This window comes from Anas platyrhynchos, chromosome Z (assembly GCF_047663525.1).
Source record: "Anas platyrhynchos isolate ZD024472 breed Pekin duck chromosome Z, IASCAAS_PekinDuck_T2T, whole genome shotgun sequence".
Lineage (NCBI taxonomy): Eukaryota > Metazoa > Chordata > Aves > Anseriformes > Anatidae > Anas > Anas platyrhynchos.
The window spans coordinates 85,447,680-85,467,933 of record NC_092621.1 but is presented as its reverse complement, the minus strand read 5'-3'; the positions used below and the strand labels follow the sequence as shown (position 1 = coordinate 85,467,933).

Sequence of the window (20,254 nt, the reverse complement as noted above, 5' to 3'; positions counted from 1 at the left end):
TCCCTGAAACGTGCTCATCAAAGCCTTTCCTGAGACTTTGGACTTTTTTCCTCTGCATTAGCATGCATCACTGCATGTCTGAAAAAAAATAAAATAGAAAGAACGGGGAGGAAAACTGAGGGTGGTTCACAACCCACTTCAAAGATCAGGAACTGCAGCTATGCCCAGAATTAACGATGGATACAAAAGGCAAAGCTGGAGGTGCCAGTAGAGCCATATAAGACTTTCTTTGTTCGTCTTTACACACCTGAAAAACAGAAAAGTCATGCACTGGCACTCATTTAGGTAGGTCTTTTAATGCATGCTTGGCAGTGAGCTGGAAGCAGCTCCCTTGATGGCAGCTGTGGTCCCCTGCCTATTGCCTAATAACCTCTCTGGATAAGAGCTTGGAGCTCAAGCACAGAACTGCCTGGCCCTCTCAAACTGACCCAAAGACCCAGAATGTTGTCTTCCCCACTTTACAAACGTGACAACAACATGTGTGGAGGAATCCCCTTCCCGAGTAAAAAAGACACACCACAGTCACTGCTTCTCTTTAATAGCTAGGGTACAATTCTCTCACTGTGGACGTCATTGGCACGGTAGCTGCAGAGAAGAGGCACCAGACCCATCTCTCAGGCTTCTCCAGGCTGGAGGGCGATGCGGCATCCTGCACGGTGACCCCACAGAGGTGGCTGGCTGCGGGCTGTCACAGCAGCAGCTCATGGGGCATGCGCTCTCCCCGCAGACCGGCCAGCAGGTTGTCAGCAGCCAGCACCGACATGGTGGTCCGCGTGGCATAGGTGGCACTCCCAACATGTGGCAGAATCACTGCATGGACAGAAAGGGTTACTGAGGGATTTCTTATGCTTACTGACCTCATACTGCTTTCCTTTGGCCCAGTCCTCCCAGGGGTGGGCAAGCACGGTCCTCCCTCAGCTGCCTCTCTGCAAGGAGCTGACACAAAACACACGGCTGCCAAGCACATCTGATAACTAACTAACTAAGCTATTTGTGAAGACAGACAGTCAAGAGCGAGTCCTCCTTTCTACATTCAGGCTTGGTACTTGCTGCATGGACAGAGTCAGTGGTAGATGTGAAACAAACATTCCTTTGACACAGAAATACGCAGTGAAATTCCCTCACTGTGGTCTCATTACCACACACCCGTAGGAAGTTCTGCTCACCACCAAGGTTGTAATGCAAACTGTGGGGACATGTAGGTCCTTTGGTTCACAATCAAGAACCACACGTGAGTTCTCTGTTTGCTGTGGAAACAAGGCCAACACTTCCTCCTCTACTTATCTTGTGTTTTTCCAACTGCTGAAATTACTTGGCAGTTTTGGGTGAAATCTGTCAATAGTTTCAAAATCAAAGCCTCATTTCCACTTAAAAAACAAAACAGAACAAAAGGTATTTGTTTTTGTCTTGGTTGGTGTTATTCCAAGATTCTAAGGTCTCTGAAGTACCAAAAATATTCCCAGAAATATTTCTCTGCTTTTATCATTTCTCACATTACCTACTATGGGATCTAAACAAAACACAGCAAAAATGGTGTTTAATAAAATGACAGTCAAAGCAACAGCTATGAACTTCTGTTTCCGTGGGCAAGACCACATTTTCACCCTGACCTTCCTACATTTTTTTTTTTTTCTCTCCACAGAACAGATTTTTCCTTACACAAAAAACATCCCTCCTTGGCAGAGGACACTCTGCTGCCTCCCACACCATCACACTGGATGGCCTGTGGTGCCTGCAGGGGCAGAGCTGCATGGAAGAGCTTAAAGGACATAGGAAACAGCCCCCAGCATAGTCATCTCCTTCTCTGACAAGGATATCCTAGGAAAATGCTGAGGTCCACTAACACCCTGTAGCCTGGGGGCTGCTGCACTAAAACATCACCCTGCCCAGCATGGCAGCTCTCAGGAAAGCACTGGTAAAGTCAGAAGTGATAAATGATTGTCCCTGGTTTCAGGTGTTCCTGCAAAGAAACCTCTGCTCACCCCACAGCACAAGCTCTTACTGGCTTCTTCAGCTGCGGGCTCTCTGGTTTCCTGACATACATCAAACAACTTGGCACTTAATTAACTGTGCTCCTGTGCACGATGCTGAGCCAACACCTTTCTGCCCAGACTCACAGTGGATGGGCTAGACGGTCAGCCCTGCTGGAGCATTCCTGAGGCTCAGACTCCTCTAGACAGACACAGCACCCAGCTTTCTAGCTGCACAGGAAGCCTTTCTTACAGAGTTCTGTGCCCAGGAGCTGACAGAATACCAGAACTTCGCAGGGCATGGTCAGAGGTTTCACATTCCAGCACCTGCCAGTATCAACCCCCTTCCTGAATTTCACCTCACGTCTCAGTTCTTTGAATGCAGATCTACCAGGAAGATATTGTAAGACAAGACAATCTCAACTGCTTTCTGGAGTATTAAAATACCACTTATGCTTGTTTTATATCACATTAATAAGGTCTTTCACAGGCAGGAAAATCATGTGTTTAAGCAAATTGTAAGTAACCATTTTGTACTGTGGGGAGCTGTTAAAGACATTTCAGTTCTCACTCACCATTTTCAAGCTTGCACAGACAGAAAAGCCTTCTGAAGTCAACTAGCAGGTCCCTTGCCTTAAGCAGAGGTGGCACACCAAGCAGCAGGTGGCCAGGAGAGTGACAGGGGAAGCCCCTGCTGCAGACACAGCGACTTACCGCAGTTCTTGAGGGAGAGCAGAGGGTGGTCAGTGGGCAGCGGCTCTGGCGTTGTGACATCCAGGCCTGCAGCTGCGATCTGGCCACTGACTAATGCATCGTACAGGTCCTCCTGGTTCACCACAGCCCCCCTGGGAAAAGCAGAGAGATGGGCTCACACCGCTCCCAAGTGGCCAACAAAGACCTTGGGGTCATCCACCCCTCCGGGGCTGGACACAGGGCCCCAGGCAGGAGAGAGAGGCTGTAGCCCCCTAAGCAACTTATCCTGACTCTGGGTGAAACCAAGAAACCTTGAGATGGAGGGAGCAGGCCACAGTGTGGACAAACCGCTCCTGTGGCTGCAGTCATGATGATTTCACATCCTGCATGGACTCCCAGACAAAGCACATCTCACCACTGACGGGATCCCTCTGCAGCCGGAGCTATCAGCAGGGTGCCAGGGTCACGCTGCCTGTGCCAGAGACTGGGATACCATTACCTGCTTGTGTTGATGAACACAGAGGTCTTCTTCATTCTGCTGAAGAAATCCTTGTTGCACATTCCCTGGGTGTCAGGAGTCAACGCACATGTCACAACAACAAAGTCTGACTCTTCAGCTAGCCTTGTGAGTGGGACTGAGTGGAGAAACAAAGGGCACAGCTCCTGTCAGAGGCTTCACCAGGCTCTCTCAGCCACCCTCCTAATTCACAAGAATCACCAGCAAGCAAGTTTATCTTTGGAAAAACGTTGTCAACCTTTCTCCACAGAAGGAGAGACACAAGAATGGGCAAACATCAAACGGACTACACAGAGATACATTCCTACAGATACTATCGTAGTGTTTGGTTTCACTTTTATATTATGATCAATCCACAGGGAAATCTAGCAATGTTTTGGTTATCTGGCCAAAAGGAGGCTCTACAATGTATTTCATGTTTAGATAGCAAAATACTGCAGTGACTGTTTATATCAATATTAAATCTCTCCCTATATTACCTACAGATGTAACTCATGCAGTTTCCTGGATCTGAGTAGAGGAAAATGCAAGGGACTAGCAGTGACTGCAAGAAAAAGCACGAACTGGAAATGTATTGTCTTTGGACTGAAAAATTAGCACTGGATGCAAGACTCAGGACTCCAACAGGCCTGCAGAGAAGTCCTGTTTACTAACTAAGAAATACTGCTAGGCTTTGTTGGACTGTGACATTCATTTTAAAGCAGAAGGTTAAAGCCCGTGTTCGTTTCCGGCACCCAACATCTACTATCAGCAATACTCTCCAGTCAGTCCCATCCCCTCCCCTCCCCTCCTCCCTGCTTCTGCCCCATTGTGGGACTTTAAGGTATCTCACTGGGTTAACAAGACCCTTCCCACTGCTCCTGACAGGAGCAGCTGCCACTGTACCCTTCCATGGCACCGCTACCTTTCACTTGATTTTAAGAGTGAAACCAACTGGCAATTACAAGCAGACAGATATAAAGACAAAACAATGAAAAAACCCATAGCCCACTATTATCTTGGTTTGTCAGCTAAAACCTAAATGCGTCAAGCGAACCTACTATCTGAAACCATCTGGGTCAAAGGAAGACTCCTTCCTTTTTTTTCCCCCTCTCTTCCATCCATTGCTACCATGCAAGAGACATTCAGCACCAGCTCCTTTTGCTGCCTTCATACCTGTTCAGCCCAGCTGTACTGAATACCCTACTCAACACCTCTGCTCCCTAATGACTCACCCACTCCAGGTGGCATCTCCCAAGGCCAGCCCAGCTTTGCTGCTTTCTACCCCACAACTGAAGATTCACTGTTTCTCTCATCTCATTTGTATTTCTTACCAAACTCGGCTTGAAACTCTGCAGCACTCTCTGGTTTTGGGCGACTTCCAGTGTACAAAAAGTTCTTGACCCCAAATGGCTTTAGACGGCGGGCAACCGCCTGCCCTAAAAATGAGAGAGAAAACCTTTTACCTGCTGTGCTGATTCCTGCAGAGGGGCACACAGCACAGTGTCTAGCACCTAGCTACAGGGGTCACACAAGCCTTGCTGCTGCTCCATCCTATGCACCTGTTAGCAAGCATGCATGTGGTTTAGCTGGAAGGAAAGAATATATGTCTTGCTAAAGGGCTGCTGTGACATTCCTGGTTGGGATTGCTCCTGTGCGGCTCATTTCCCAGCGGGGTGAGTGGCAGATGTCTTTTGCTGCTCCTCAAGGGAGCAGGAATGAACTCTTAGCCACGGGATAATAAACCTGAAGCTACCCTAGAGAGCAAACCAAAAAGCGAGGAAAGAAACAGCCAGCAGCCGACAAAGTCAACAACTGATCAGATGAAAAGCACATTGTCCTGGACTTTGTCAAGGGTATTTGTTTAAGTGAAAACCAGGAGGACAATGTCCAGTTTGCTGTGGCATTCAGGTACAGTGGATGCATGTGAATAATTAAAACTTTAAGGTCTAAGCCTGATGGGTCAAGATCACTGCTCAGAGAAGCTCTACGGGGCCCTCTTGGTTGTTCCAATAGATTTTAAATAAGTGAGCACGGGACAAAACCAAAAGCACCCTCCCACCAGCAGAGGCACACAAATCTTGCACATGACATGCACTTACCTATTCTTCCCAGACCTATGATGCCCACCGTACTATCAGACAGACCATAGCCACACATCCACAAAGGCTTCCATGTTGTCCAGCCACCACTAGCAGAGAGAGTCAGGTGGAAACGTTAAGGAATCAGCAGCAGAGAGCCAACACAGCCTGGCCCAGCACTGTGGCAAGTACACCACAAACCATAAGCACTGCAGCAGGCTAGCCCCTCTGGATGATCTTATAGCCAGAGGTTCCCGCTTCAAGCTCGCTCTGGGGTCTCATGCAGGAATCTGCTCAAGCCTTGGGTATGCAGCAGATGCCTCAGAACTGGTTGAACGTAGCATGCTACCAAGCAGAGCCTTGGACCAAGCGCCAGGCAGTGAAGTCTGGCCAGATCTCAGGGGGTTCAGAGCTGATTCAGTGGTTCTCACCCCTGCTCCTCTATCTACAGCATGCATCGGGGTGTTCAGAAGAGACTAGCGTCCCTTTTGCAGCCCTTGAATAACATGCCTGCAAAAAATCACAGGACTGCAGTGGACTCCACACTAGCCAGCGAGATTTTCCACTAGCTTGGTGACGCTCTGGCTTCAGCCCCATCTCATTTGTCCAGGGCTGGGATTTTTTTTCCAATTTGATCCAGCTCCTGCAAAAGCCAGCCCTTGCTCCGGCACAGGGCTGCAAATACTCACTTCTTCACCTGCTCTACGGCCTCCGGCAGCCGGCGGCACGTAGCCAGAAGCAAAGCCACGGAGAGCTCTGCGGTGGCATCGGTCAGGACATCGGGGGTGTATCCAACGCGGATCCCTCTGAAAGGCAAGCACAGGGCTCAGGGGGGGTAAAGGCTTCCCCCTGCCACCCATTGACCCCCCGCTCCCCCAGTTATCAGCGCGCAGCCCGCAGGTTACCGCTTCTTAATCTCGTCCAAGGCCAGGTGGTCGAAGCCCACGGACATGGTGCTGATGACTTTCAGGCTGGGCCCTGCGAGACACCAGGGTCAGAGCCGCCCCTCGCCCCCCCCCCCCTCGTTGCCCCTCGTTGCCCCTCGTTGCCCCCCGTCCCCGCACCCACCCGCGGCGTCCAGCACCTCGCGGTCGATGCGGTCGGAGAGCAGGCAGAGCAGCCCCTGCTTGCCCGACACCCCCGCCAGCAGCTGCGCCCGCGGGACGGGCTCCTCCGAGTCCCACTGCTGGACGCGGCACCTGCGGGGGACACAGCCGACAGCCGTCAGCCGCCGAGCCCACGGCCATGGGGCTGCCCGGCCCGGCCCGGCCCTGCCCGCCGCCCTCACCCGCCGGCCTCCGCCAGCACCCGCAGCCCCTCAGCCGAGATCCGCCGCGTGACGAACACCGCCATGGCCCGGCTCACGGCCCGCCTCATGGCCGCCCGCAGCGCCCCCCGCCGGCCCGGACCCTGCCCGCGGCCCGCGCCCGGCCCCCGCAGAGCCGTGTCGGGGGGGCTGCAGGCGGGATTTTCTGACGAGAAACGAGCGCTGAAAGAGCTGCTGGGGTGGTGGAAATGTCAGAGGTTGTGCTTCTGTGGGGTGCGCGTTGTGCGGATGCAAATCCAGGGGAGATCCCTGCTCCTGATTGTGTAGCCCGCGAGGAAGAATAGAGATAATTTTAATGAGCCCCCCTCGCCAGAGCAAGGACGCCTGAAGAAAGGTCACTCCTGGGAGGGTGGCTGGCTGCATGCTGTGTCCGGGTGGCAGGCACCGAGCCGGGGCTGTGCCCCCATGCTCCGGATCCAACGCAGTGCAAGCACAGAGCACCACTGAGGGACGCCACGGCCAGCCAGCTACAACATCAAACTCTGTCCACCATTTAGTGACGATGATGACAATTTCATGTCTTCATCGCGTTACATAATGTGTGTGGCTATATAATACTGTCACCCATCAGCCAAGGGCCTGGTGAACTAAGGAAGTAAGCTGGGGTGGAAACTGCATCACCCAGCATGGATTTGAGGCATGGCTTTATGCCCATGCCATTCATTTTAGGCTGATGATGCTTTTAATGGGAGATGTTGGCGGATTTCTGTTCTTGCTTACAGTGTGCCGGATCCTCCCACATTATGTTTTGCTGTGGTCATCCAGCAAGCTCCCTGATCAAAACTGTCTTCCAAGCTATACTCTTTCACGTGTAGCTTGTCAGACATCTCTTCTTTCCCTGCTGGCCCTGGAGGCATGTAGGACTGTGGTGATAGATCCAGCTGGGTCCCAGTCTGTATGTCACAGCAGAGCGCATCTAACCCAAAACAGGGCTGAGGGGAACAAACAGTGCTGCTTGCAGCTCTAGGAACAGCATTTATCCCCCGTAAGTGCTTCTGCTCACTTGCCTAAAGAACCGCTGTGGAGCACCCCAGTTCTGACACATCACCCACACAGCAACAGTATAGGCTGAGATGGCTGCCCAGGTTTCACTGATTGAAAAGTATTGCCACAACTAGCAGAGACTTGGTGCTAGATATATTGGGTAGTGGTTTAGGATAGGAGTTTCCACCTCAGAGTCTCCAGTGACTACTTTGAGAGGTCTCCAACATCTAGAGATTGGTACTAAATCCTCTCCCAGTGCTAAAGACAGACTTTGCTCTTTAAACTGCAGTAGCCAGACCCTTATCTTGTGGGATTTAAATTTGCTGGAGATCTGATCTGAATCTGCTTGATGACAATAAAATGGTCATCAGGTATGTAAACAGCAGGTTTGTGCAGGGCAGGGGGTAGGGAAAGAAAATAAGACACGTTCTTGTATAAAAACGTCAAGTGATACAGGTGTACTACCTTTGGGAATGAACATGGTGTCAAAACAGTGAGGATAACACATCAATGGACAGAGGGCAAGTGGGATTAACATCCCAGAGTGTGTAACTGGGTTGCTTTCTGCAGCTACACAGTAGGTGCTCCACATGTGTGTACTAGCAAATGTGAATGATTTGCAGCATGCACTCACCACAGTTTTTAAGTTTAAAGGGATGATAATCTGCAGGCACTGGGACATCCTGACTGACAGCTGTGGTCTGACCACTGGGCAAAGCCTCGACTTGGTCACTGTGCTTCACTGCATCGCCCATGACGGGAAAACAAAGGATCTATCAGCCTCTGGGCTTCTCTCCTACATCACTGCCCTAGGAGATATGTGCTGTCATTATCTGCTGAAAGCTTTAACAAGAGGCCTAAAGAAATCCAGAGTGTGTAACCACCTGATCTTAATGGGAGTTTTATAGTAAACTCAGAGGGCAAGGACTTACAGTACTTTTCTCTGGCACAAATCATGTGTGCTGTATGAGGTATCAGCTTATCTAATAAGACTGTACTCTACCTGTGGGATTTTCCTTTATCATGATGCACGTCTTCTCCCACCATCAGGATACTGTCAGATTATGCCAGCAGAGGCCATTTTATTTTTTTTCATAATTGCTTGAAATTTCATTTTTTTATATTGAGCTGGGTTATCATTAGTGCTGACATCTTATCTCCCTTTCTCATTGCCTAAGGATTTGTGTCAGGACTATATGCTCTCCAGCATGACATCTCTGTTCTAATCATGCGGTGCAGTGGTGGCAAGGTTTTTTTACCTTTACCATCCCTTCCGTCCTTTCCTGCTTATGCAGTTGGATGCAGCGGAGTGGTTTCTTTGAAAGGTGCTGGTGCCAAGTCTTGCCAGAGTCACTTCTCAGTGCACAGTGGAGACTTCGGAATGCCTGCAGTGCCTCCAGTGGCAGCCTCATGAGCAAGACACTCCCTGAAAGGACTTATTAAAAAAAAAATAATAATAATGCTGGAACAAAGGTGTGTTCCTTGTTACACTAAAATCCACAGAGTGCGTATAAACCAGTTGCTTGCCTGTGTGGCTTGGAATTGCTCTAAGCTGGCAAAAACACTTTTCTGAAGTGCCCTGGATTGACACCACCATCCCGGGCCACCAGTTCCACCACAGGTACAGAGTGGCTTGTGGGACTTGGCCATCAAATGCTCCCAGGACACGGTATAGGATGTCTCAGAAGCTCACTGCTTGATGCCAGAAGCTTGTGGTGACAAGCTCCAGGCAAGAACAAGGCAGCATGTGCTTCCCTGCTTGCAGGTCAGCCTCAGCAGAATGTATTTCACTTGCAGACTGATCTGTGCTCCTTTGGATAAAGTCATTGCACAATTTGGTGACAAAATCCTTTTGTGTCACAAGTTTTTTTTTTTTTTTTTTCTTTTCTGAAATCTGAAAATAAGAACATTTTGGCCAGATCTTTTTTAACTGGAAGTGGCATGAATATATATCAATGAACAAATACACAGAGAATGAAAAAGATACATACATATATATATATATATGTACAAAAATATAAAGGTGTTAGAGTTGAAGAGTTTTGAAAATGGCATTTTGCCTGTCTTAATTCCAAAAATCATAGGTTTTGGACCAGCCTTGGTTCTACTGAAATACCTATGTCCTCTTGGTATGGCTGAGCCAGGTCTCACAGTGCAGAAATTTGGGGCAGTTCTGTATACAGACCTGTAGGAGAACCAACTCTCCACGGGCTGTTGCAGCCCCACTGGGAGTCCCAAAGCCACTTACTTACCAGTGCTGACCCTCAGGCCATACCACGCAGCCTAGCAGTCCTTGAAATCCTATTGTTGCCTGGCCCAAGGATGAGCCACAGACGTAGGCAGAGGCTCCCCTCCTCAGTTTTACATGGGATGCCATTCAACCTAACATTTTATTCTTGTCCCATGAGACAAACTGGACAGAAATTCCCAGTTTCTGTTTTTCATAGACATATCACATCCGTGTGTGTGTGTGTGTATACACATACACGTGCCTGACCTGGCGCCTTTCCTGTTACCTGAGCACCTGATCTGTAAATCCTGCTTTTACCATCTGCTCTGTGTCAGCCAAACCTGCAGAAGAATGTACCTCAGGGAAGCTCTGAAGAGCTCTGCAAAACCTTTCTGAGAGTTGAAATGAGAGAGAGCACAGCCACATCCTCCTCTGCTTTGCTGGTGGATGGCAGGGCTGCTGCTGGGGCAGCCAGGGCACCAGTACCTCCCAGCCAGCTCCAGGGCCAGCTTTCCTTTCCTCCTGTGCAGGCACACAGGGATTTGCCTCAGCAGCTAGCACATCTATCCTACCTCATCAGCAGAAACCCTGCCACTGCAATACCTTCTCAGAGCACTGTTTGTACGTTTCTGCCTCTACCTCTGCAGTTTGTTGGTCCACCGAAAGAGGTGGAAATGTCATCCACCTGAGTACACCAGGAGATTGATGGGGTCTTAGGAGGGCATGTCAGTGCAGGGCAAAAACAATCACAGGCTTTCAGGATGGAAAGGTGATGTCCTTCGAAATACAGGTCACCCCTGACAGAGCTTACATTTCTCCAGAGAATACAGGCATGCAGAGATCTGACAGCTCCTTGCAAGATGTCAGCAGAATGGCTGGGTCACTGTCCTGGCCCAGCGACAAGCTGGGGGCTTGAGGGAGAGGCTGTGGCTCTCCAGGAGGTGCCTGGAGTGAGAAATGATTTCTTGGGGTTTTACATGAACCCAAACTAGAAAAGCACCTCCCAGAGGGCTGCTGCTGGGACCAAACCAGACATCAGTCAGTTCCAAAAGAAGACATTATTTGTTTGGGCCTGGCGGGCTAATTAACAACTGAGCTGCGGGGCTTGGCTGCATTGCTTTTTCAGGACATGCTGTATGTTACCAGGGATGAAAAATGGAAAACAAAAGCAAAGAAACGAACAACAGCAAAAAACAACGGCAGTAACAACAAAAAAAACTGTCCCCAGGAGCAAAGGGGTCTGGGCACATGGAGGCGTGGAGGTCAGCTCCACAGGAGAGGGGCTGGGGGTGAGCTGTGCAAGCTGTGTGGAGCTGCTGGGCTGCACGCTGCTGAGCCCAGCTTACTGAGGCTGTGGTGTTGGGAAGGGCCGGCTTGGTGGAGAGGGTGCCCACGCAAGGTGACCTTCGGGCCTGTGGCCATGGCTCTGTGCTTTCTCCAACTCTTCTGTGGCTGCGCAAGGGAAGCATAGCCATGTTGCACTGAGATGCTGCTGACTGCTGACCACTCTCAGACTGGGTCCTGCCACTGCAAGTCAGACGGCGGTGGAGTAGGTGGTTTGCACCCATAGCTTGGGTTTAATCTTGGTATAAACCAGCGATATGCTGCTGAAGGTGGCCATCCTGAACCCTTCAGCAGATTAGGACCTACCTCAGCCTTGTCATTGGGACCTATGTTCACTGGCTGCCTTGGTGCAAGGTACTTCCCTCGCTAAAAACATTCTGGTGGTGCTAAACGCTCTTCCACTGCTGAAGGATCATGGAATGGAATGGGATAGGACAGGACAGGATAGGACAGAACAGAACAGAACAGAACAGCAAACACGTCTGATTCGGCACAGCAGGACTTGTGGCCTTGCACAGCTCTCATCACTTGCAGACCAGAGCTGTTGCTTCCAGGGCTGCACTGTCTCTTCTTCAGAAGTAAAATAAGACACAGGCCTGTGATCCCTGCAGGTTGCTTTAGGTGCCATGGGCAGGACTAGGGTCACCAGAATCCCACATCTTGATGTGGCAGCTGTGGTAGGACTGTGAAAGGGATCAGATAGTCAAAGCCTCTGGATTAATTTGCTGAGCATCTGCCGTCTTCTGGCCACTTTGTCCTGTGAATGCTAGGTTAACTGGTAAGCTGAGGGATTTGCAAAGCATCCTAGAGATATTACAGGCCTTGGAGGGAGAGTGGGGATGAAGCATGGAGGTGAGGACTCACAGAGGCATGCTGAGAGAAAGGGCTGTTTGTGCCATCAGTCATCCTTCTTGTCATTGTCAGTACCTCTTACGACAGAAGAATTTTGGTCCACAGAAGGGCCTTAAAGTGTGTTCCTGTGGCCCCTCATAAAGCTACAGCAGCCATCTCTCCTGCCTTGCACTCTGTAGCTCCAAGCACTGCTCCGTGCTGCCCCTCAGCTCCTACACACGCAAGGACTGCCCTGTCCCATGGAGAGTCGGAGCCCTTACTAGGGTTGCTCTACCAGGGATCTGTACTTCCCCAATCTCCTGGCTCCCTGTGGATGTCCAAGACCCCTCCTAGGCTAGGGGAGGCAGGAACTGCACATGGAGCACACTGTCTGCCCACTAGGACTTTAGCCAGCAGGAGCCAAGACAAGCAGTTGCAGAATCATCAAAGACAACAACAAAAAATCTTGGTCCCCTCCAGTCATGAGGGAAGAAGGGAAAAAAAAAAAAAGGAAAAAGGAGAAATTAGAGGTTTGTACATATATGGTATAGTAACAAGCATTGAGTAGTTTGTGAACCTGTAGTACTCAGTCAGTGATGAAATCAGAGGGAGGAATCAGGTTAGGATACACTTCTGTCAGATTATAATACTCTTCCGCTGCATGCTCGTGCTTGCAGGACACCTGTCATTGCAATCACGAATAAAAATATAAAAATGCTACTTCACTGACATTTTGTGTTATTGGCTGCAGACTGTTTCTTAGACTTCCATTTTTTTTCGTTATTTTTTATTTATTTTAGTTTTTTTTTCACTTGATGATCTTTTGTCTCAAAGTCTTACCAGGTGAGTTTTCACCCTGGACAATGTTGCTAGATTTATGTTGCTGACTGTTTTTCAGAGATTTAGTGGTGGCTGGTGGAAACTCACCTGGGAGACACTCAGCATCTGTTTATCGTTTTGATTATATACGGATCTCAAAAATCAGTCTTTGATTGCATTAAAACGATACAATACATGTAGACATCAGCAACCTGCCTTATTTTATCCCACAGCCACAGGCAGTGCCACGCCTCTCAGAGATTCTCCTACTCACACACTGCATTCAAAGCTGTTTCTAGGACTGAAAACCTTGCTTTGTGAAGGAACGGGGGCAAGTTTTGGCACCATCTCCATGCTTCCCCACTGGAGATTCTGGGAGGAAGTCTCCAGCCCGTGGCACTCTATAAACTGGCCACAATTGGGAGTTCAGCAAGCTGACAGCGCACACACAGGAGCGAATCCTCTGAACGGGAACAACGTGAATGAGTGGTGGCTGTATCTTGTTGAAGTACGTTTTGCTGTGCATCAATGCCAATTACAAAAACAAACCTTCTTTTTGATGCTCTTTCAATAAAAATATGAGTGTGCCCAGAGTAACTACCTGCTGTAGGGTGAGAGGGAGAGGGACTAAAGGCAGCAAAAGAAAGCAAGCTGCAGTTAACAATGGAGCTCTTAGAGAAAAGAGAAAAAAGGCAGGCAGATGGCATGAATATTACTGCATGAAAATGACTAACACTCTGAGAATTTCCCAGTGTACTTCTGACTGGCTTGGGCTTGCTTTTATAATTAATTTATGGAAAGCACCTAAATTGGGAATAAACACAATCTCACAAATCCCTTCTAATCTCTGCCTGTATTTTTGAAATGATACCCTGAAGGTATAGTTTCTTACAATGATTAAACTGTTTTCCTTATAAGAATTAAAAAGGGCTTTTTTCATACGATTGAACAGAGCATTAGTGGTCAGAACTGAACTCAGAACTGTTTTAGATGCAATCTATTGTTGTAAATGCCCGGATGGGGGCATTTCCCCACTAGACTGGTAGATGCTAAATGTGCCAATGTTTCCATTCTGGATTCATGTATTTTAAAGCAAAATATGACCTGGTGTGTTGTCAGTCACCTAATGACTCAGAAGCATTCAGGCATTAGCATAAATTTGGAAACTTCCTTTAAAAAAAGAGATGTATTTTTCATTAAGTTGCTGCTCTTTTTGACAATAGAGGCAAAACTCCCTCCCTGGGGCAAGATGTACAAAAAGTGCTTGGGGAGGGCATGCAGTGCAAACAATGGGGCGGGGGGGATCTTGAATGCATGCTTGTTTCTTGGTCTCTGGGTACACGCAGGAGTCATGGCAAGCTGTTCAATGCAGCTTTGCACATTAGGAGAAGCCTGTAAAGATGCAGGCTTAGCACCCCATTTGGCTGCTACCTGTACATCAGGCCCCTGCTGGTCCTCACATGGGTTTCTGACTGCAGCAGCCACTGGCAGACCCGCATGTTCCCCTGTGGAGGGGAAAAGCAGTCAAGCAGCAGATAAGCAGCGGCACGCCCTTGGAAGCCTTCCACCCAGCCAGTGTGATCAGGGCCCCCTGGGACAGCCACACGTCTTGCCACCTGGTGCACAAGGAGTTGCCTCCTGCACAGCCAGCAGGAGCACCATGGACACACAGGTCCCTTTCTCTCCACAGGGTGAAAAAGCAGATGTTGGGCACCTACAGAGAGCCCCAGAAGGGACGGGGCTCCTCCAGCTGCTGCCTTCTCTCCATCCCATTGTGCTCGTGCACCAGCAGGCAGCTGGAGGGGAGCCAGCTGGAGGAGGCACCAGTCAGGGAGACCAGAGGATGGCCTCAGCCTGCTGCACCTCTGGTCATTGGCGACACAGCCCTGCTGTCCAGGGCAGCAGAAACATCCACCCATTTCTTCTACTTGTTCTGCTACTGGTCAGTCCCTGGGTCTGATCTTTGCCTGTGTGTGCCTTGCTGCCGGCCACTGCCACAGCCCTGCACCAACAGCTCCAGAGTGAGCCACCAGACCCCCCAGTCCCACCAGCTCTGCTGCTGCAGGTGCGAGGCACCTGGCAGAGATGCTGTATCAGTGAAATTTTGGTGGTATTCATGGCTGTGAGGCTGGACTCAGGGTGGAGTCCAGTAGCATGCAGGTATGGAAACAGATTTTTTGTTACATGCCTTATCAAGTGTTGGCACGAAAATCAAGGTAAGAATTACCCAGGACACAACCTATCCCTTTGATTTGGCCTTTGCAGCTCAGTCATGCATAGGAGAAGCCTTTTCCCTGTTCCCTCCAGCAGCATCTCATGTAATGGCTAACGGGAATACATCGCAGCAGCGAAAAATTCTCTTACCCTCATAAACACAATGACAAGGCTAATCTGAAGCACAAGCAGGGCATTTGGGCTGCATGTCTCAGATGAATGCCTCCCTCAGATGAATGCAGGCGGTTTGCAAGTGTGTTATGAGCTGCAGCAGTGATTCAGGCAACTGCCAGATAGATGACAGGAGAAGGAAGCTCGCCAACAGCTCTGTGATGCTGGCTCCCACTGGTGCCTGCAGTGGGTGCATGCCCAGGGCCTCTCACTTCCCAGGGTGGTGGCCAGGATGGTGAGCTTCTGGAGGAGTACTCTGAGGCCACTGGCACTGCTGCACCTCCATGTCCTTGCACACCTTCTAGGGAGGACCCCTCTTCGTGGCGCTCCTCTCTGCCTGTCCCCCAGAGGCTGCCAGCTGCATCTCATAGAAGAACAAGCCAGAAGATGGGTTTGTTTTTGCAGTGTCCAAACCTGGGGTACTCGCTTCTGAAATGCTGTTGCTGATGATTGCTTGGCCACAACCTTTCCAGGAGCTCAGCATCTCTCCTCTACACATATAAAAAAAAAGATTTTAACATGATTTTTCTATTGTTTGTGAGAAAGAAGAGAGAGCAAGGAAAATCAAACGTGGTCGTTGCTTTCGGAATACTCTTGCAGTAATTAAAATGCTTTGGAAGGTGTTCTGTTCCCACAAGTAATAAATAGTTTTGAATGTTTTGCCCCATTAATTGCGCATTAGTTAAATACTTATTTTTACAACATGCGTATTCACTCACCTGCTTACTCTGACAGTTAAATGCATATTTAAATATGCATTATACCCTTTAATGCATAGTAATTATTTGGTAGAGAAAAAAGACTCTTTCTGAGAAATCCCTTCCTGGGGAATAGATGTTTATGTATACAGCATAATGCTGACTCTGGGAGCAAGACTGCTTCAGGTCTTTAAGGTCACAGCGTGTGAATTGGCCTTGGCCCGGTGCACTGTGATGTTTCTGGGGTGCTGGCAGTGTGCTGCCAGATCCATCACAGCGCTGCTGGACATCTGCAGCTTTGCTAAGCAGCACAAACTGCTCCACTCTGGGGAGGACCTGCCCTGGGGAGCAGCACCAGGCTCCCCGTGCCACCACTGTGGCCAGAGCAGGGCAGACAGCACAGGGATAGCTCCCCATGCTGCTCCCCAAGCTGGCCATGCCTCTCCCACTGTCTCAGGCCACCAATGCTGCCATCAGCCTTCTCCCATGTCACGGAAGGGGCAGTCAGGACTTGCACAGCATCCTCCACAGATGCTGTGCCTCACTCTCTGGGAAACCAAAGGAGGTCCTGGGAGCCAGTGACAGGGCACTACAGCACTTGGGGGTGTGCAGGAGAGGCAGGAGGGCCAGGCATTGTTGGGCGTTTTCTGCAGTACCACACATTTAGGAGTAGAGCTGTATGGGCAACACACATGCTTTTTGTTCCTCTGGGGAAGATGCCAACCTGCCTTGATGGCTGTCATCCTCACAGTGCAAGCCATTGCAAAAGCTGAGTTACCTCACCTTGGAAGCCAAAGAATCAGAGAATGGTTTGGGTTGGTAGGAAACTTAAAGATCATCTAACTCCAACCCCAATGACATAGCACCTCTTGCTAGCCCAGGTTGCCCAAAGCCCCATCCAGCCCGGCCTTGGGCAGCTTGTGCTGGTGCCTCACCACCCTTATTGTGACAAATTTCTTCCTTACATGCAGTCTAACCCTACCTACTCTTTGAAACCATGTCCCTGTCCTGTCACTACAGGCCCTAGTATAATGTCTTTCTCCAGTTTTCTTTTAAGACTCCGTTCTGAATTGAAAGGTTTGCAATAGGGTCTCCCTGGAGCCTTCTCTTCTCCCAGCTGAACAACTCAACTCCTTCAGCCTGTCTTCATAGGAAAGGTGCTCCAGCCCTTCATCATCTCTGTGGCCTCCTCTGGACTTCTTCCAATATGTCCATGTTCTTCTTTTGCTGGGAGCTCCAAAGCTGAGCACAGGGCTGCAGGGAGGGTCTCATAACAGGAGAGAAGAGGAGGACAATCCCCTCCCTTGCTCTGCTGGCTACACTGCTTTTGCTGAAGTCCATTATATGGCTGGCTTTCTAGGCTACAGGTGCACATTGATGACCTATGTTGAGGTTTTCATCCACCAGTACCTCCAAGTCATTCTCCACAGGGCTGTACCCAATCCATTCTTCACCAACTCTGTTGATATTGGGGATTGCCCTGACCCACTTTGCAGGACCTTGTTGAACTTCATGTTGAACACATGGTCCCACTTCTCAAGCCTGTCCAGCTCCCTCTGGATGGCATCCCTTCCCACCAGGATATCAACTGCATTGCTCAGCTTGGTGTCATCAGCAGACTTGTTGAGGATGTACACATTCCCACTATCTATTTTATTAATGAATATATTGCATAGCATCGGTTGCAACACAGACACTTGAGGGACAGTACTTGCTACTGGTTTCCATTTAAACATCGAACATTTGACTCTTTGGACGCAGTCACCTGGACAATTCCTTATCCATCTTATAATCCATCCATCAGAATAATCTCTTTCCCATGTAGAGGCATGAATGTGGGGGATTGTATCGAGGGCCCTGCACAAGTCCAGGTAGATGCTGTACCAGTTGCTCTTACCTTGTCCACTGATGCAGTCGGTCCATTGTAAAAAGCCACTAGAGCAGTCAGGCATGTTTTGGCTTTTGTGAAGCCACGGTGGCCATCTCTAACCACCTCCTGGTCTTCCATATGCTTTGACCTGCCTTCCAGGAGGACTTGTTCCATGCTTTTACCGGGCACTGAGAAGAGGCTGACTGGCTGGTAGTTCCCAGGGTCCTCCCTGTTACCCTTTTAAAAAATATGTATGATATTCTCTTTTCTCCATTATCTGGGGACTTCACCTGGCTGTCGTGAGTTTTCAAATATGATGGAGAGTGGCTTAGCAATGGCATCAGCCTAATTCATTCAGGACCCTGGGATGCATCAGGTTGGGTCCCGTGGAGTTTTGTATGTTTGGGTTCCTCAGATGGTTTTGAACCCAATCTTCTCTTGCAATGCACAGCTTGTGCTGGTCTCCATCCCTCATGCTTTCCCCAGATCATTTTGCTTTTGAGGTGACCAGACTTTAAGGAAGGGGATCTGCTTCCTTTGCTTGGTGTGAGCCGGGGCAGCTTTCCTGTCCCCAAAGGGGAGGGTGTGCGACACCATACCTGGGGAGATGCAAGTTTGTGCCAGCTGTGGCATTGCTCTGTCAGTTTGCCCTGGATGGGACCACCCCAGCAGTAGAATCCAAGGGCAGGGGGTGGCACTGGACCTGCTTCCAGGACAAAGGACGCCCCATTTGTCCAGAGATGGGTGACGAAGCTGGTGAGGGGTCTGGAGAACAAGTCCTACGAGGAGCGGCTGAAGGAGCTGGGCTTGTTCAGCCTGGAGAAGAGGAGGCTCAGGGGCAACCTTATTGCTCTCTACAGGGACCTTAAAGGAGGCTGTAGCGAGGTGGGGGTTGGTCTGTTCTCCCACGTGCCTGGTGACAGGACCAGGGGGAATGGGCTAAAGTTGCGCCAGGGGAGTTTTAGGTTGGATCTGAGGAAGAACTTCTTTACCGAAAGGGTTGTTAGACATTGGAACGGGCTGCCCAGGGAAGTGGTGGAGTCACCATCCCTGGAGGTCTTTAAAAGACGTTTAGATGTAGAGCTTAGGGATATGGTTTAGTGGGAACTGTTAGCGTTAGGTCAGAGGTTGGACTCGATGATCTTGAGGTCTCTTCCAACCTAGAAATTCTGTCATTCTGTGATTTCATGGAGTTTCGTCAGGCCCTGTCATGCCCCACTCCGATGTGGTGATGTTCCTAGCAGTGGTCTGGCTGCAGCCTTAGAAACAATGCACTGTACTGTACAGTACCAGACTGTACATCTAAACTATTATTTCCAACATCTCTGGGTTAATTGTAAAACTGTAATACAAAGGACATTGGGGGTTTGCTGGCGTTTAATTTTAATAGCAAGCCAGTGCCCTTTTAATGACATTTTATACATTTAAATTGGGCATGATCCCTTTGGGAACAGTAATTTTATTCATGGAGATTATGTCTAATTTGAATATAAAAACACCACTAAAAAGATATTGGATTTGCTATTTTTCACTTGCAGAAGCTTTGGAGTCCAATCTTCCCAGCTGACCGGGCTGTGATGGATTAAAATAAACAAATAAATAAAAACCCTCCAACAACTTCCAAAAAGCAAAGCGCAGCACAGGAGCCTTGGGCTCCGGACAACCCCTGCCCATCTCCCCTTCCCCACTGTGCTGGTACAGATGGCAGCAGCGACGGCTGGGAGAGCATGGGGGGAAGCCATGGAGTGGCCACAGAGCCACAGCCTCATCTGGCAACGCTGCTCAGGGTCATGTCTGCCCAGCCTCTTGCCCCTTCTGCTGGCCCACAGAAATCCCAGTGGACTGCAGACAGAGTTGTCTGCCTGTTTCCTTGAGGAAAATGGTGTATGACATTGGGTTTTTCCTCTGCATGTCTTCCTGCTTGGCTGCTAACCCACGTAGCGCCTATTACATCCTTTGGCCAGTGTCAACCGAATTGCTGGATCTGCAAGACTCCCAAAAAAGACTCTCTAACAGACGGAAGGTTTGCAGAGGGTGTGCCCTTGACCCCACAGAGGGAAGGGCATGCAGCCCAGCCTATGCTCTGTTTTGGTGGCAGCAGACCCTCTCCCTGGCCTTTTCGCATTAATGCTGACCTACAGATTGAAAGTCAACACGCAGACTCCTCAGAGGAACATTCACCTTGCAGTGCCCAGGGAACAGAAGGGGTCACCTTGCATGCTCGCTGTGTGGAAGAGGCAGCTGCTGTGAAAGGCCCAGAGCGTGAACCAATTACCAGTGTGGGCCACTTTAAGAAGGCTGAATTAGCGCATGGGGTTTTGTGCAGCCCTCCCTGAGCACGGGGCCGTACCCTTCAGCACAGCAGACGATAACGGCACTGACACTGACGTGCACCTTCACAAAGCTGCAGCCTCATCTCCGAGACAGGATAAACTGTTTGGCCTTTGGACAAGATTATTTCTGTTCAGAACAGGATGGTTATCACTTAATTGAAAATAATTATCCAATGCAAATTGGCTTCAAGTT

The 20,254-nt window shown here is 49.6% G+C and overlaps 1 protein-coding gene across 1 annotated transcript; it reads right to left on the bottom strand.

Moving 5' to 3' along the window:
- Positions 1-521: 521 nt before the first annotated feature.
- GRHPR (glyoxylate and hydroxypyruvate reductase) lies at positions 522-6,686 on the bottom strand. The gene is made up of 9 exons (XM_027446170.3): positions 6,529-6,686; positions 6,309-6,439; positions 6,146-6,218; positions 5,930-6,046; positions 5,262-5,350; positions 4,494-4,598; positions 3,163-3,298; positions 2,685-2,815; positions 522-810 (listed from the first exon to the last, which is right to left on the bottom strand). Exons 1-9 carry the CDS (start codon positions 6,615-6,617, stop codon positions 689-691), a joined length of 993 nt encoding a protein of 330 aa, XP_027301971.2. The 5' UTR covers positions 6,618-6,686; the 3' UTR covers positions 522-688.
- Between the last annotated feature and the right edge of the window lie 13,568 nt (positions 6,687-20,254).

Coding starts and splice junctions, on each gene's coding strand:
- GRHPR (XM_027446170.3), bottom strand. CDS start 6,617: ATGAGGCGGGCCGTGAGCCGGGCCATGGCGGTGTTCGTCACGCGGCGG. Junction 6,219..6,308: donor CGAGGTGCTGGACGCCGCGG/GTGGGTGCGGGG, acceptor GGTGTCTCGCAG/GGCCCAGCCTGAAAGTCATC. Junction 5,351..5,929: donor GCCGTAGAGCAGGTGAAGAA/GTGAGTATTTGC, acceptor TCTCTCTGCTAG/TGGTGGCTGGACAACATGGA.